At 39.0% G+C, this 17,270-nt stretch overlaps 1 protein-coding gene across 11 annotated transcripts in view; it reads right to left on the reverse strand.

Moving 5' to 3' along the window:
• Ryr2 (ryanodine receptor 2) overlaps positions 1-17,270 on the reverse strand; it is a 575,348-nt gene that overhangs the window by 259,775 nt on the left and 298,303 nt on the right. For all 11 annotated transcript variants that reach the window (XM_040755590.1, XM_040755588.1, XM_040755595.1 and 8 more), the window contains 4 exons: positions 13,858-14,022; positions 8,915-9,036; positions 5,679-5,862; positions 3,123-3,258 (listed from right to left, as the gene is read on the reverse strand). In XM_040755590.1, coding sequence (XP_040611524.1) covers positions 3,123-3,258; positions 5,679-5,862; positions 8,915-9,036; positions 13,858-14,022 — 607 coding nt within the window. The remainder of the gene's footprint in view (positions 1-3,122; positions 3,259-5,678; positions 5,863-8,914; positions 9,037-13,857; positions 14,023-17,270) is intronic.

Genomic DNA, 17,270 nt, shown 5'->3' on the forward strand with positions numbered 1-17,270 from the left:
TGAATTAATGGCTATATTCAACCTGCTACAAAAAATCAATGGAAATATCTGCAATGTGTTTATTAAATAAGTTAAGATAGCATTGATTGAATGTGACTCTGCCCAATGCACAGTGTGAGGCAGCAGAAAAAAGCCCTCTGCTTAAGTCACTGGTTCATCCAACTGATTAGAAGGATGAAACACATGAACCAGCATCTCTGATGGACAAGCAAGCTTCTCTGTAACTTCTACCCTCTAGCTGAGAGCCATTAAGTACAGGGGCTTAACTTAGGTTTCAAGCATTGGCCAGTACTGATAAAGTCTCATCCATCCATCCCTTTGCCAGAGTTCCTGTTGTAGTGATACTTTGTTTGTTATCTAACAAATAAAGCTTGCCTGAAGGTCAGAGTGCAGAGCCAAGCCCCTAGTTAGCCATAGGGGCTAGGCAGTGGTGACACACATCTTTAACTCCAGCATGTGTAAGGCAGAGGCAGAAAGATCTCTGTGAGTTCAAGGCTACCCTGGGAAACTTTAGATTGATCGAATCACAAAGAGAACCAGTCAGGCAGTGTTGGCTCACATGTTTAATCCCAGTTCTTGGGAGTCATATGTCTTTAACACCAGCACTAAGGAGGTAGAGATAGGAAGGGATATGGCGGGACCAGGAGAGGAATATAGAGTGGGAGGAGATAGGAGCTCATTGCATTCAGTATGAGAATTCCTAAGAGAAATGATCACCCATTCAGTCTGAGGATTTGGCAGAAGTAAGAACTCGTGGCTGGCTATTGTGCCTCCCTGATCTTTCAGCATTTTCCACATTATCTGACCCAGGGCTTTTATTATTAAGACCAATTAGAATTTGCACTCCATCCTGGTTCTGTAATGGTTATGTTTGGGACTGTGAGATGGCAGGTGTGGGTTTCAGAAGGCTGGAGGAAAGAGTGGGCTCTTTTTCTCAAGAAAAAATTTCATTTTCCTCCCCAACACCAAACTAGAAGCACACTACAAAGTATGTAACATGATAAGCTAGAAATAGCTAGCTCAGGTCCTAAAGGGAAAGCAGATTGTGGGAAGCTAACCACACCGAAGGCAAAGATAGAGTGGGAAAGGAGGGAGAGAGAGGGGGGAGAGGGAGAGGGAGAAAGAGACAGGAGTGGAAGGGAGAGAGAGAAGCTGATTCTCCAGATACAATGAAGACACTGTGCTAAATTTTATGTTAGACTGCCATTTATATAATGTTTCAGGCATGGATACATCATGCTATCCATACCATCTCTACAATTTCTCTCTACTGGGACAGGTGCACCATTTTAAAATCACATCTCTCCAATAAGAGAAGCCACAAGCCCAATTGCAATTCTTGTACAATTCTCAGCATTTTGTAGAGTATGCTAAAGCTACTTCGATGGATTCTAAAATAATCAAATTCTGTGTAGTTATAGGGCATACCCTCAAGGGGAGGTAAAGTGTTTTTTTGTCTGCAAGGAACTTGAATCCTGAGTTCCCCAAATCACCATGACTTCCCATGTTCATGTTAGTTACTCATGGGAAGGTGAGTACATAACATGCTGAAGGGACAGATGAGATGGAAAGAATGGACATAAAGAGAAAACTGAGGTGTCATACTGTCTTGATCTATGTGCAACTTATTCTGCTTTATAACACACCTATGGCCAAACACACAGTTTGTCTACAGTCAGTTCACATCATATCATGTAAAGAAGCTACACTGTGGTGTTGAAAAGATACAAAAGAGGTTAAAAATGCACCAAACTAAGGGTCTAGGCCCTGCTCCAAATGATGTGACAGACTTTGAAGAAACCCCATGGAAGGTCTCACCTTCCCTGGGGAGCAGAAAGGGAATGGGATAGAGGGTCAGGTCAGTGGGGGACAGGGAAGGAGGGCAGGGAGAGGGAACTGGGATTGACATGTAAAAGAAGCTTGTTTCTAATTTAAATAAAAAAGGGGAAAAATGCACCAAACTGAAGTTTTTTCCTCTGTCTCATCTTGCTGTCTTTATTGTTTGTTTGTATTATTGTTGCTGTTTTGTTAAATTCAATGTCATTAATTTCACATTTGCAAGGAAATGTACTCTTCTACAAAATGTACTCTCTAGAATTTTGGTGCCAGAAAATCCTTATCCTGGTAATAGTTGTGGGTAAATTGCAAATCTAGACTCCTACAAAGCCTCACTATCCCTGGTCTTGTTCAGAGGAATGTAATTGCCAGCTCCATGAAAGCACCAAATTGCATGTGCTTAATTTTAATGGCATATCAAAGTGCTCATCCAAAATATTAAAAATTCTAACAGGGACAATTATGAATAAATTGTTTTATGACTATAAATTTTAATGAAGCTTAATTATATTTTAAAGATTTTCCAAATATTTTGACTACCCATTCTTCTTCACATTGAAAATACTTTATCATTTTTTAAATTCAGTTACCCTTTTCTATTCCATCAAAATTCCGTCATTTAATTAATACCGATATATTAATAGATATCCTGGTGTATCTACTATACACCAGGCATTAAACCAAATGAAAGAGACACTAAACCCCAAAATCTGATAGTCTTGCCTTTGAAAACAACCCCAGTTATTAATTAATAGGAATTGTGATGAGTGATATCATACAGGTAACATGCAAATTGCCATGAAAGCAGGTTACTGGTTTGCAACCAGACTGACCCAAGTTCTTGGCAAGAGACATGGAGAGGATACTGGAATAGCTCAAGTCAAACTAAGGAAGACCTGCATTTATACAGAGCAACTGGAATATGTTATAAATCCCCTCAAATGTTGCTCAAAATAAAATATATCTAGAAGTTGTCCAACCAGATCCTGGGAAAGCTATAGGAGGACACTAGAACAACCCCTGACAAACCAAAGCTGACAGGAAAGGGACTTTGTAACACTAACATGAACCAAGAAGGAAATAAGTAATACTGGTTATTATTAGAGCCCTGCAAAAGCCACCTGCCCTAACCAAGGCACAACTCAGTCTGTGGTGGCCTTCCTCACTCAGAAAAGGGTTTAGCCACAAAGTGCCAAGACCACTAAAAGTTCAAAGTCCTGACTAGGAAGCATGCTGTAAAACTACTGAAATCTTGTTTTCCATAAAAACTCAGCCATGATCCTTACCCAGCAACTCATATAGAGAATTCAGAATGGATTTCCAAGACTCCCCTGCTTCTCGCCCAGCGACATCTGTAAAGTGGGCTGCACTGCTGTAGACATGTAGGCGGTCTATGCACTCCAGAACTAAGTTGATCATTCCCTGGGAGAGGGGGTAAAAACAAATCATCATTAGAAACTAATTCTGAGCCAGGCATAATAGTTCACCTGTACAATCCCACCATGAGGAGACTGATATTGGAGGGCAACTACAAGTTCAAGGGTAGTCTAAGCTATAGAGGAAGACTCTGTCCCGAAAGAAGGAAATTAACTGTGCTCAGGACAAAAGGAAAAGAAGAATAACTTGATTTTAAAGAGAGGTCTAGCTTAACACTGTCAGTTCATTATAAAGAAAACTAAGATCATTTATTCAAAAGGCAAGAAGAAACACATCTGCCTGAGAAACTAAATGTTCTTCAGGTAACTTAGGGTTTCAATCTTGGTTTCCATTCCCAAACAAAAGTGAGAGAAAATTGTGAAATTATTTCTTCACATTTGCCTTACAAGGTTTAACAGCAATTGGCATGAACAGGTCATGAGGGGGTATTATACTATTAGTGACTTCATCACTGTTTTTAATAACATTATAGCTACTAAATTAAAGATATATTGAATTAAGTGAAAGAAAGCACCCAAAGAGAAATTTTAGAACAAATAAAAAGATTCATTTACAAGAAGCAGCCTATGGAGCCTTCATTGTTATTGCTGGGCCGAGGTTTGCAAAATGAGACAGCACCATAAAAACAAAAGCTATAAAATATTGAGTGATGAAATTCACTCATTGGACAGAATCTTAGTAGCATCCATGGGTCTCAGCTAGGTCCCTCCTGGATTTTCCTTTGTGACAAAATAACAAATTAAAGAAGTCTTATCCACATTAGATTGAAAACATTTAAATTCATATTTTAAATTACCATAGTCTGATATTTAGGTGGAATTCCTTCAGATAGGAAATAATCGTATCTGTGCAGCAATCGGTCCAGTGATCCAGCATATGTGAACATAAGAACTCCTTTAATTAATCACTCTTGTTCTTACTATTAACTTGTATAGACATTACTGCAATTTTGTGCCTTGATGATCATAGATCATTTATTTTATTTACACAGAGAAACAGCTGCAAAATTTAGTATCAGTTTCAAAATTATCAGGAGAAAAACAGCTTTAATAGTAAAGCACAGATTTGGGGACTATGGAAATTCAAAAACATCTTCCACATTTTTTCTTCATGCTTTTACAAGGTACTTTGTTATTGTAAGAGAAAGGGAGAGGGAGACAGAAAATGTTTGTTCTTAATCATATGTGTATGTCTGTGTGGGTGTGTGGTGTGTAAATGCATGCAGTACTGTAAGAGGCCACAGGAGGCGCTCTATCCCTTAGAACTAGAGCTACAGACAGTAATCTTCCTGGCATAGGTGCTAGGAACCAAACTCAGCTTCCAGGTGAGAGCAGTACATGCTCTTAACTTCTAAGCCATATCTCTAGTCTAAGTTAATTCTTAAGAAAATCATCACTCCTGTGTTGAAATGCCTGCTAAGACCCTGGCTGGCTTTATTGTCCCAACACCCTTACTTAAAGGCTTGAAACCTGTGATGCTAATATATTGACAACCACCTCAGGACATTAGGATGACAAACTAGTTGTAGTTTGACTCTGGCATACAGTGTGGTATGTGAGATTTTTTTGTTTTGTTTTGTAAGCAGTAGGAAATTAAGTAAAATAAATTATACACAAAAAAGGCACACATGGGACTGGGAAGAGTTCAGTGAAAGATCTCTCATTTTTGCAGCAAACAAAAGGACCTGGGTTTGTCTCCAGCACCACACATACACACAAAGTAATATATGCAAAAGGAAAGGTTGCAGGCACTTTGTTCATGCTGGAAACTGGAGCTCACCCTCTTCGTTGGAAGCCATCTCCCCTGTTTCTATTCCAAGCTCACAGCCCTCTTAGCCTGAGTCTCTTTAATGGACTTTCCTGTAGCCCACTATATAATTTGCAAGGCCTGATGAGATTTCGTGTGTGTGTGTGTGTGTGTGTGTGTGTGTCTGTGTGTGTCTGTGTATGTGTGTGTTCTGTATTTATGGAGCCAATATAAAACAGCGGGATCAAAGTGTGTTCCTTTTTTCAGCTTCTTTGGGCTGTGTTTTGAAACCCATAGCTTCAAATGTGGCTAAGACACACCTTCAAACAAAACGCTGCAAACTCAAAGCTGCTAAAGTCAAGTCTAAGACAATCACAAAACAGACAGCAGGTAGTAACGTGGAACTACCTCTACTGGAGTCACCCAGGAGTGCTCTACTGCCTGGAGTGCCCCAGTGAAAGCTGATGGTAAAATTAAGTGTCCCTTGTCAGGGCCGTGACACAGAAGTAAAGATAATGAGCAGTTTCCTATCAAGCCTGCTCCTCTGCTCAGTAATGCCCTTGTTACTCTCTACTGGGATGTGGAATGAACAGATAATTTTCTTTACTACAAAGTATTTTCCCAAGGAAACAACAGAAAATAAACAGGTGTGATCTCACCTCTTCCTGGAAGAGATTCTGCCTGTTCTTCAGGGCTCGCAGCCTGTTCTGCTTGTCTTCATGTTCCAAGTGCTCATCCGGGGGATGGAAGTAGCCGATGAGGTCCTGTAAACTCAGGCTCACAGACTCAATTGGTAAGTCAATGGTGGGCACCTTTGTCTTCTTGCTGAGAGCATCCAGGCCCCTAAATCAATATCAAACATTTCTCTAGGTTAGTGATCCACAATTTCAGTTCAATCTGCCAGTACTTTGACTGGCAGATGATTTGACATTGGCATCCCCTCTTATAGAAGGCAACGGAACATGCAAGGCATCTTTTCTAGCAGCCATAAAAGCCATATTCACATTATAACTGTGTAACACAGTATCTAAGTGTCACAGTGTACCCCAGACGACAGCATCCAGAGTCATGCCATTACAACAAACCCTGTTGGCCAACGGAGAAACTGTCCAAATACAAAGCCAAATGATAGCACTACTTTAAGATGTAAGGCCATATCTTCCTTGACATTTGCTTGTTTGAGGTTGGTTTGGCTTTTGGTAAGTGGTTATTTTACTATCATTGACACTAGCTGCTACTCTATTTAACTCCTATCAGTTAAAAAAACATGCATTTATGGGGACTGGAGAGATAATAGAGCAGTTACGAATGTTTACTTAGTTCTGTCCTAGCACCCACATCAGGCAGCTCACAACCACCTGTAACTCCAGTTCCAGGAGGTCCAATTGTTTCTCCTGGACCCTGTGAGCCCAGGCACTAACATACACAAACCATCACACAGACACATAATTTTTAAAATTAATATTAAATCATTTAAAACTATACTCATGAACTCAGAGGTGAGATTATTTGCACAAGAAGGAGCCTGTGGAAATGCTATCATCCACGGAGGTGAATCTCAAAGAGGCCTGACTCCTCAATGAGGAGCTTCTGGCAGTTAATAGTTAGTCAAGAAAAGGGAATTATTGTATTCAGTGGTGTAGCATGCTCTCATAAATAAATCTACACTCTTGCTCAATGGGTCACAAAAAGAATAAATAAAATTAGACAAAAAACACACACAAACAAACACACATGAATGTTTTGGAAAATTAAAATTAATATTTTTAAATTATAATTAGCTTATCTCTGTATTTCATAACACTCAAATTCTTATTTTAAATGTATGATCATTCATATAAAGATTGATGGTGATGTTGGAAAAGTTGAATTCAGCTTTTCAATCACTAGAAATAGTAAATTACAACTATTTGGGGGTATTTGCCTGAAATTCCCTGCAACTATACCAATTTGCAGGTAATAAAGGGAGTCAAAGTATATTGTTAACATGGGCACAGCCATGTCCAGTACTCCAATGCCTCAGTCCCATGCAAATGGTAGAGTCTTGCCCAGGTGAGATTCAGAGGGATGGCAGAGCTCTCCTCAGGGAAGTCTGAGTGTGAGTGTTTATGGACAACTGAGCATGTTGTACAAAGACATGTTGTAGCTTCCTCCTCCTGGATGTTTACAGTCTGAAATTGATGGTCTACAGAGACCACCTATAAAGACTATCTAACCCCTCCCTCTGTGCTGTATTTGAGGTGACGTTCCAATTTTCAGTAGCAGATCCCACCTGATATCAAGTTTACTGTCTGTCTGCCTGTGGGTCTGTCTGTCTATCTGTCTGTGTGCCTATTTTTCTTCATTCCCTAAAGCCTCCAGCCAGGATTTCAGAACCCAAACATCATGGCTTGTGGTACCAACCGAATTAAAACCAGTCCCCAGTTTCATCACGTCCACACAGTTGTCAGATAAATACAAATAATTGGTATTGTGTAGACTGGCACAACAATAAGTGATACAGAACAGAAATCCAAATAATAAATGCAATGAAGATGGTTCCCAACTCATTTCTAAGATTTAGTCCATCTGATGAAATTCAAGGTTTAAATAAGACAGACAAACAATATAAGTATTAGATATACAAGAGGGTAAAATTTGTGCATTTTCAGATATAAACATACACACACTTATAAACACATACAATGAGAGCAGTCAATGAAGCAGAAAATAATGAAATGAACTTTAGTATAATCTTGGGTGGAAAAGATCTTTTGAAAGTTGAAAAGAAAAAAAGAGATTTGATTAAGGCAGTAACTATGAAAAATAATTTAGAATTATTTTTCCAAATTAATAAATTGTCAATGATACAACTACACAGGAAATTAATGTCTCTAATGTAAAAGGTAGTTAATAGTCTAGTAAGAATAATAATGAATAACAGTGTAATTCAAAACACCAAATGTAAAACATTTGTTCTCACAATTAGCAATTTTTAAAGTATATATAACTGTACATTAAAAGTAATACACATGTTTTGGACCAGGTGTTGGTGGTGTACGCCTTTAATTCCGGCACTTGGGAGGCAGAGACAGGTGAATCTCTGTGAGTTCGAGGCCAGCCTGGTCTACAGAGTGAGTTCCAGGACAGCCTCCAAACCCATCTCAAAAAACCAAAAAAAAAAAAAGAGTAATACTCATGTTTTAAAGTTTTCATTATACTTAATTATATGTGTCTGTGTGTATGTGTGTGTATGTGTGTGTGTGTATGCATGTGAATTGTATATTCATAGGAAAAAATGTCTTCTATCAGGTCTGCACATTTAAACAGAGAAAAGGCCTTCCACACAGTCTATGTCATATATTACCATGCTATTGCCAGAAAAAAACTGTGGCCACAAGGTTAATGTGTTTCATGGATAAGAAATTATTTCAATTATTAAGTAGAAAAACATATTCATTTTAAGAATCACAGCACTTTCAACATTTCTCAAAATCCATCAAGTATCTAGATGTCATTATCCTTACTATATCACAGACTTAACCTCACCCTCCCTGGGAGAATGAGGGAATAACGGGGGGGGGGTGTTGGGGGGAGGGCACGGGAGGAGGGGAGGGAATGGGAGAGGGACCTGGAACTGACTTGTGAAGCAACCTCGTTTCTTATCTAAATTTAAACTGGAAAATAAAATATAAAAAAATTATAGAATCATCATGACTGATAGCTGTCTACTAAATTCACATTCCCTAACCTAAGCAACAGTTTAAATTCTATTCTGTGAGCCTAGCATGAAACATATAAGTATGAGTGTCTTAAAATGATCAGTTTAAAACAATGTGTTTCAGAATGATCAGTTTGTAAATTCAGGAAGAAAATCAAATGTAAAGTATCAAACAGCTATCACTATACAAATTACCTTATGAATCTATTGAAGAGAAACACTGTGCTCCTGATAACACGGGCTGTGCGGGACTCTTCATGCTGAGATCTGGATAAGTTCAAGCCGTCATCCATGTGGCCTTCATGGTGCATAATGGCCTGCAGAAGCATGGGAACAGCATCATTTTTCCAGCAAGGTGGATGGAAGGAGGTATGTTCTTGCTCTGTGGGAGGCATGCCCCTATAATTCCAGTCACTCAGGAGGACAGACAGGAGGATTGCAGAAAGGGCTCAAGTCTAGCCTGGGCAACTAAAGAGTATGTTTCAAACTAAAACAATAATGGCATCTAGACATATGGCTCAGTGGTAGAGGGGTTGCCTAGCATTGGAAGACCCTGGGCTCAATCCCAAATATTCCTCCTTGACAAAAATTAATTTTAAAATACCCTTTTAAAAAGCTGAGACAGAGGGGAAAGGACCTAGAAGGAATTAGAATCAGAGGAGTGAACATGAATGCATTCATGTATGGAAGAAAAATTAAATAATTTTTTAAAAATTGAGCCATAATAACAAATGGAATCAAAACAAGGCAACAGATAGTATTGTGCTCAGAGTAAATAATAGGCAAAGTCCCTGTACAGAGTAGCAATGCAGTACATTGACTACATTATTGTTTCAAAGATGGTTCAATAAATACATTGAGTTGAATGAGGCAACAGCAAAATATTGCCTCATATCTGCATTCAATCATTTATCCATAGCCTAACAAACTATAAAGCAGCAGAGAAGGCATGTAATTCCATTACTATGTAAAATCATCAGCTGTATTGTGGACTGATCATGAAACACCAACCCCTCTGAGGTACCTAAACTGTGTACACACACACACACACACACACACACACACACACACACACACACACCACTAGTTCTTTGTTAGTTTTTTATATCTTGAACATTCAGTGAAAGCACAACACTGAGAGATAAGTGCACATATCTTCAGTGAACAGGTCAATGATTTTTTTTCAAAAAAATCACACATGTGTGGTCAACACCTACATCACAAAAGCAAGTATTAGAATAGTTTTGAATCTCCCCAGGGCCTCCTTTCTGTCCTTTCTATCACAGTGATCTGCACCTTCCACAATTTCAATGGCTCCAGTGAACTGGTTGCACAATGTATGTGAGGAACCATATGATATATGCCTTCAAGTATGGTTTCCTTCATTCAACACATACAGCAGGCAATTCAGCACTCTGAATCAATTGTATGAAACAAAATCTGTAACCAGAACTAAAATTATTAAGTATTTTGAGTAAAGAGGAACCTTGAAGCAAAAATTAATGAGACACAGATCTGTACTCAAAGGTAAGATACTTCTTGTTGGCCTTTATTAACAGAAAAAAGTACTAAATTAATGTATTAAGCCTTGAAAAAGTCTCTCAAAAGGATTACTAGCAAAGTAGAAAGATGAAGTTGATAAAATAAAAAAACATGAAGATACAAGAAAGGATGAGTAAATACAAAATTTGATTCTCCGAGAAAATAGATAAATAAACCCCTCGCAAACTTGGCTGCAAATAAAAAAGATAAAACATAGAATACAGGAAATTGAGTATGATAATACAGTATTATGTGAATGGCAAAAACAAACATCAAAGGCCTGACTAATTCAGAGGAATAATCAACAGAGATGGCCATGTTGGCACATCCCTATGGAACCAGCTATTCTAGAGGCAGAGACAGGAGGATAACCAATCTACAATCCACAGCACCAGAGAGACTAGATAACAAGGAAGGTTCAAAGGTGGGTGCATGGATATCCCTGGGAAGGGAAAATAGAAAAGAGCTCAGGTAAACTGGGGGCAGGGGAGGTGGTGATGGGAAGTTGAGGGAGAAGGTTGGGCAGGCTGGATGCAGGAGGCGGGTTGGGAGGCAGGATGGAGGGGGAGAGTAAGGAAAGAGATCTTGATGGGGGACATATTTACGGGTTAACAAGAAACCTGGTGACAGGGAAACCCCTAAGAATCTACAAGGAACAACCTAGCTAAGACTTTTAGCAATAGTGGTGAGGTGCCTGAACTGGCCATCTACTGTAATCATATTGGTGACTACTGTAATTGTCATCAGAGAGCCTTTATCCAGTAACTTATGGGAGTCCTTCTTAAGAAAGGGAGGAGGGATTGTATAGAGTCAGGGGGTCAAGATCATATAGGGAATCCACAGAGACAGCTGAACTGAATTTGTGGAAGCTCATGGACTCTGAGCCAACAGTTAGGTAGCCTGCATAGGACCAACCTAGGCCCTCTGCATGTATGTGACAGTTGTACAGCTTGGTCTCTTTGAAAGGCTCCTAGCAATGAGATCAGGAACTGTTCCTGGTACTTAGCTGGCTTTTGGGAACTTGTTCCCCATGCTGGATTATCTTGCCCTGCCTTGACAAAAGGAGTGGAGCTCAGTTCTGCCTCAACTTGATGCCCCATGCCTTGTTCAAGACAATGAAAACTGCCCCTTGCTGAATGGAGATGGAGAAGGAGGGGGAGGAGGTAGATGAGTAAATGGGAGTCTGGGGGGCAGGAACAAGAGAAGACGAGGGAGGGGAAACTGTTGTAGGTATGTAAGATAAATGAATAAAAGATTAATTAAATAAAAAATACAAAAAAGCCTGGGAAACAAAACCTCAAAAACAACAGTAAGCCTCAATATTCTAAAGGAGTTCTGCTCAACTAAGTATAAAATCAATCACACAGAGTTTGTTTTCAGGAAACACTGGAAGGATAATTTAAGGATCACAAGCTAGAAGACCTTGGGAATGGATGGTTGCATACATGAATGCTGATACAGTTTCAAAGAGCTGATATCCTAGACCAGTGGATAGAGAACAATGTCTTGTCATCTGTCTTAATTCTGTAGTCTGGGAAAAGTCATTCCTTTTTCACGTGGTTGAAGACAGACCAATGAAGAGTGATGCTTCAAGATATGTGGAAATTAATAAACATGCAAATTATATGAAACGAAAAATTAATGATTCATAAAGAGTATTTGATTTTCCTCATGAATATATGTAATAATTTTGAATAAAATAAGTTAATTAAATGTGGTAGGATTTTACCAGAATAATGGGCTATGGCCAAGTAGGGTTTAATTCTATGAATGTAAGGATTCTTTAGTGGGTAGATGCCTGGTACCTTAATTATGTGAACAAATTAAAGGAAGCTAAACCATAATTTTCATTGACTTTAACTTATAAAACTCATAAATCACTGCTAGTTTTTCTTAAATACACCAGAAACTAATAAAATGAGATCACTTGAAAATAAAAATAATCTTAATTGTTCTAAGAATACAAAATCCTGTAAGATCTACAAATCAGTAGTGAAGATTCACAATGAAGAAACAGGTAAATTAGATAAAATGAAAACAGTCTAAATTTTTAAAAAGCTAGATGAAAAATTTCAAAGGAGGATATAATAATGATAAAAGATACATGATAGATGGTAGGTAGGTAGGTAGATAGATAGATAGATAGACAGGCAGACAGACAGAAATTAAAAGGAAACTCAAAACAACTGAAAAAAAAAACAGAAGTTCACTTAGGAGAACATAGCCAGACAAGAGAACAAGCATGCTGTGAGTAAAAACTGCGGACACAGAACCATGCGAGGTTCACTAAGATGGAGTAATGCAGACAGCTAGCATGGAGCCAGCTAGTGAGTCCTAACCACTCAGCTTTCTCTTGCTTTCCTTCTGAGGCTCTTCAAAGCAGCATCAGCAATTCAGACTCTGTGATACTTAACTGTGATTATCAGTTTGTGTGGATTAAAACGCACCTAGGGAATTAATGAGGCAAGCCTTTGAGTGTATGTATAAGGGCATTTCCAGAGAGGATTAACTTGCAGGATATTTCACATTCAAACCATAATACTGAGTAAATCAAACCACACAGGGAATGTCATAAAATTTAGTAAGCTCTACATAAATGCTTTCAAAACACAGAGAATGTACAGTGAACCAGCTGGGAAGGAAAGACCATCCAACGTAATCATTTAAGTTTAGACTATGAAGAATGGATAAACCTTGGGCTGACAAAACAGGAGTCATAGACTAAAGAGAAGAAACAGCTTATCAAAGACTCAGATGAGGAAATCTGTGATTTTTCTGGGGAATGGCAGGAAGTTTGCTTATGTGATATACTGGGGTCAGTGAAAAGTGATGTCTAGAAACTGGGGAAAGGAGCCAGGAGTGGTGGCACACACCTTTAATCTCAGCACTTGGGAGGAAGAGGTGGGCAGATCTCTGTGAGTTTGAGGCCCTCCCAGACTACATACTTCAACAACTGCCAGAGCTACATAGTGAGACTCTGGCTCAAAAAAAGAAGGAAGGAAGGCAGAGAGAGAGGGAGGGAGGGTGGGAGGGTGGGAGGGTGGGAGGGTGGGAGGGAGGGAGAGAACAAAATGAAACTGATGAAAGGTTTAATGGAGGCAGGCCTAGAATGGTGTCTATCTTGCAAGCAAGAGGATGTAGCAGTAAGAATAAAAAAAAACAAAGAAAACTAGGTAGACTAAGATAGAATATAAAAGACAGTCTTTTTAGTCCCTTAATATTTAATACATGAATCCCCAAGTTGTAATCCTATACATCACTGAGAAAACTACCACAATGGTTCACCCTAAAAAAAAATCAAAGTCTATTATGGTAGGATTGTTGCACAGAGCCCAAGGGGCTGGGAATCTCATAATTCATTAAGAGTAGTTATTATTACATCCTCAGATATACAAATGGGATCTGAAAGATTGGGCACTGAGTTTGCATGCATAGGCAAGCAACTTGATCATCAGAATCTTGTGGCTGAAATACTAAGTAAACAAATGGTACAAAATAATGAATACAAGCAGGTAGCTAAAGTCTTTGGTTTTTGTGTTACTGTTTTATCATGTATGAACATGACTGCCATAAGCTGTGTTTGTGTACTATCTTACCTTACGCTGTATGGATCCCATCCGTGCTGACTTCACATCCACAGACTGGTAGGTTAGCCACAGGCCTGTATCCACATGTTGTATATAGCAAATGGAGTCTCCGTACTTGATTTCTGAGGTTCCCATGCCATCAACTTCTTTTCTCACCCCTACATCCAATTTTTCCTATATATCAAAATAGAATAGTATATATTTTTAAAAAATAATTAGTCTATATCAATAAAGCACTATCTTGTAAAAACATACCTTGAAACTTTCCGTTTTCTCAGGTCCCCTGAAATAATGACAATGGCTAAATATTATTATTTTTTAGATTCATTTTATTTTAGTAATTTGCATGCATGTGCATCTGGGGTGTGTGTGTAAGTATCTCTGGAGAGAAGAAGTGGACATCAGATACCCAGGATGTGGAGTTTCAGTGGTTGTGATGTCCTGAATGAGTGCTAGGAAGCAAACTTAGGTCCTCTGGAAAAGCAGCCTATGCTCGTAACTTCTAAGCCATCTTTCTAACCTAGGGCTCAGTTTTATATCCATAAATAAAAGTATCTCCCTAGAGGCTCACAACAAAAATGGGACAATACTTGAAAAGTTTTGAACATAGCTGGAATTAAAAAAAAATCAACCTTCCTTCGGTCTGCCTGAATGACTTTGGACACGACAACTGTGGAAAAGCTGACATTAATGAGGCCATTAGTGATAACTGAATGTTATTTCTCTTTAACTAACCAGAGCTGTAGTTTTGGCTCCTGCTATATCCAAAGTAGACTGCTGAATTTTGATTTTATATTACTAAGGAGGTTCAGGAACTGACTAGGTCAATTCTTCAAACTTCTCCTTGTGTGTGTGTGTGTGTGTGTGTGTGTGTGTGTGTGTGTGCACATATCCAGAGTATTCTAAAGGTCATAACAGCAAAGGTACAGGATTTCTTGGAGTCACAGGCATCTGTGAGCCACCTGATGTGGGTCCTGGGATCTGAAACCCCATCATCTGCAAAATCAATAAGCACTATTGATTTGTTGTTCATTTTACCTGCATGTATGTCTGTGTACCATGTGCCATCTCTGGCACCCATGGAGGCCAGATGTAGGTACTGGATCCCTGAACCTGGAGCTACAGACAGTTGTAAGCCTCCATGTAGATACTGGGAATCAAACCCACATTCTCTAGAAAAGCAGCCTTTAAGCACTGAGGCCATCTCTCTAGTACTATGAATATTTCTTCAAATAACAATCTCAAGGCTGAATGGACTCCTTCCTATTTCTCATCCATGCCTTCCCTGAAGAACTACCATTTCTAAATTCAAGTTATGTTCCTTGACTATTGATGAAACTGACTATCTGTCTCTCTCTGTCTCTCTTTCTCTCTCTGTCTCTGTCTGTCTCTGTCTCTCTCTCTATCTCTGTGTGTGTGTGTGTGTTCACATATGTGTCAGCATGTCTTCTCATGTGTATAGATGCACTTGCTTGTGGAAGTCAGAGTACCATTTCAGTATCATTTCCCAGACATTGCCCCTCATTGAGTCTTTGGCATGGGGTATCACATTGGTGAATTTTACCAAGGAGGCTGGGCAAGCCCCAGGGATCTGTCCATCTCTACCTCTCTAATACTGGGGTTAAAAATGCATGCCACCATACCCAGATTTTCTTCTTTTATATGGGTTCTGGAGCTCAAATTCATGTCCTCATATTTTAAGGTAAGTGCTGAACTGACTTAAGTCCATCTACTACATAAATGTTTATTGAAGAACAGCTTAAAATGAAAGTTTTTTGAGTTTTGTTTTATCTAAAGGAGCCACTCAAGCAAAACAAAAGTGGAGGCCAAGTATGGTGGCACATATCTATCACCTCAGTGTTTGATATCCAGGTGCAGTAGGATTGCCTCAAGTCTAAGGCCAGCCTGCTCTACACAGCAGGGTCCAGTCTAACCAAGGCTACACAGGAAGTCCCTGTCTCAAAAATCAACACAAAACAAAACAAAATGTCACAGATTCTTCATGCCATCTTATTTTTTCTTTCCTTTTTGTAGTGATAATTAATGACCCTAAAGTGAGTGAGTGAATGAGTAGATAAACTTTGAATTTAAATGAGTTTCAATTATCAATACAGAAAGGTCAAAGCATACAATTATCAACTAAGTTGAATGAACTATTATGCAAATAACTTAGAATAATAGTCTAAGAATCAGCAATAAAACAGATATACTATTGTAATTTCATTCTATCAGATGAGATAGAGTGCTAATCTACTTATACCAACCCTGTCAATGGGAAAATTAAATTCTGGAAAATATAACAATGTAATTATCTCTTCAAAAGAAAACAATGAGGCTCTAAACATTTTTTCCTTTTATCTGGGAAATGAGTTTATAGTCTAATTATTCGTGTTTTTGAGAACTCCTACACTCATTAGCTGTGCAGTGGGACTTTGTTGGTTTCTATTGCAATGGGTCATGGCCATTTCAAGGGGTTTTAATGAGATTTACCAGGGACCGTGTTCCGGTAGTTATATTGACCCTTGACCCCTTGACTCAGGTAAGAACTTGTTGAAGTGACATGAGACAAAGGAAACACCCAAGGTCATGGCTGTCCTTTCCTTCTTTCATTTCCCATAGCTTGGGCTTAGGAGAAATTCAGATGAAAATAGTTAGGCATTCCAGTGAAGGATCTGTTCTGGATATGTCTAGGTTTTTGGCCTTGGTCAAAGAATTGAGACAAGAGCTCACAGGGATTTGAACAGGTATCAAGGCATCTTTAGTCACAATGATGACAGATCAGAAATACACTGTCTTATGAAAGGGGCACATGAGTGCCTGTGGAGGTCCAAGAGGGTGTGGCTCTCCCAGAAATGCAGTTATAGGCAGCTATTAGTCTCCCTGGGTGGATGGGTTCTGGGAACTGACCTCCTACCCTCTAAAAGAGTAACACGGTTCTTCTCTGCTGAGCCATCTCTCTAACCCAAGAAGCTTCTATTTTTATGGGACTAAAGGAAGGAAGGGTTTCTTTACTAGGGACATAGTTTGGGAAGTTCTCTATACTAATCATTGACAGATCAAGTCTACTATGAGTCCCCCTTCCCACAATGCATCTGATTTTAATCACATGTATGCCCAATTATGCACAGGCATATGATGAAAAATAGGAGATTATCCCTAAAAATTCACTTGGGAACATAGTTTGCTTTACTGCATATATGCCCTAAACCTGTCTAGACTGTACTTACCTTTGTATCCTTCTAGGTTAAGGTGAGAAGAAATTTATCCCATCACTCAGAGAGATGTATATCTACAGCTCACTGGAGGTAGGGGTCCCAGCTTACTAACACGTTGCTGGTTGCATTGTTCAGAAAGGAATGTACATGCATGGTATTTCCAAGTAAAGATCCCAGGCTTCCAAGTGCATTGTCGAAGGAGGGTGT

This window comes from Mesocricetus auratus, unplaced genomic scaffold (genome assembly GCF_017639785.1).
Source record: "Mesocricetus auratus isolate SY011 unplaced genomic scaffold, BCM_Maur_2.0 Super-Scaffold_100013, whole genome shotgun sequence".
NCBI classification, from domain to species: Eukaryota; Metazoa; Chordata; class Mammalia; order Rodentia; family Cricetidae; genus Mesocricetus; species Mesocricetus auratus.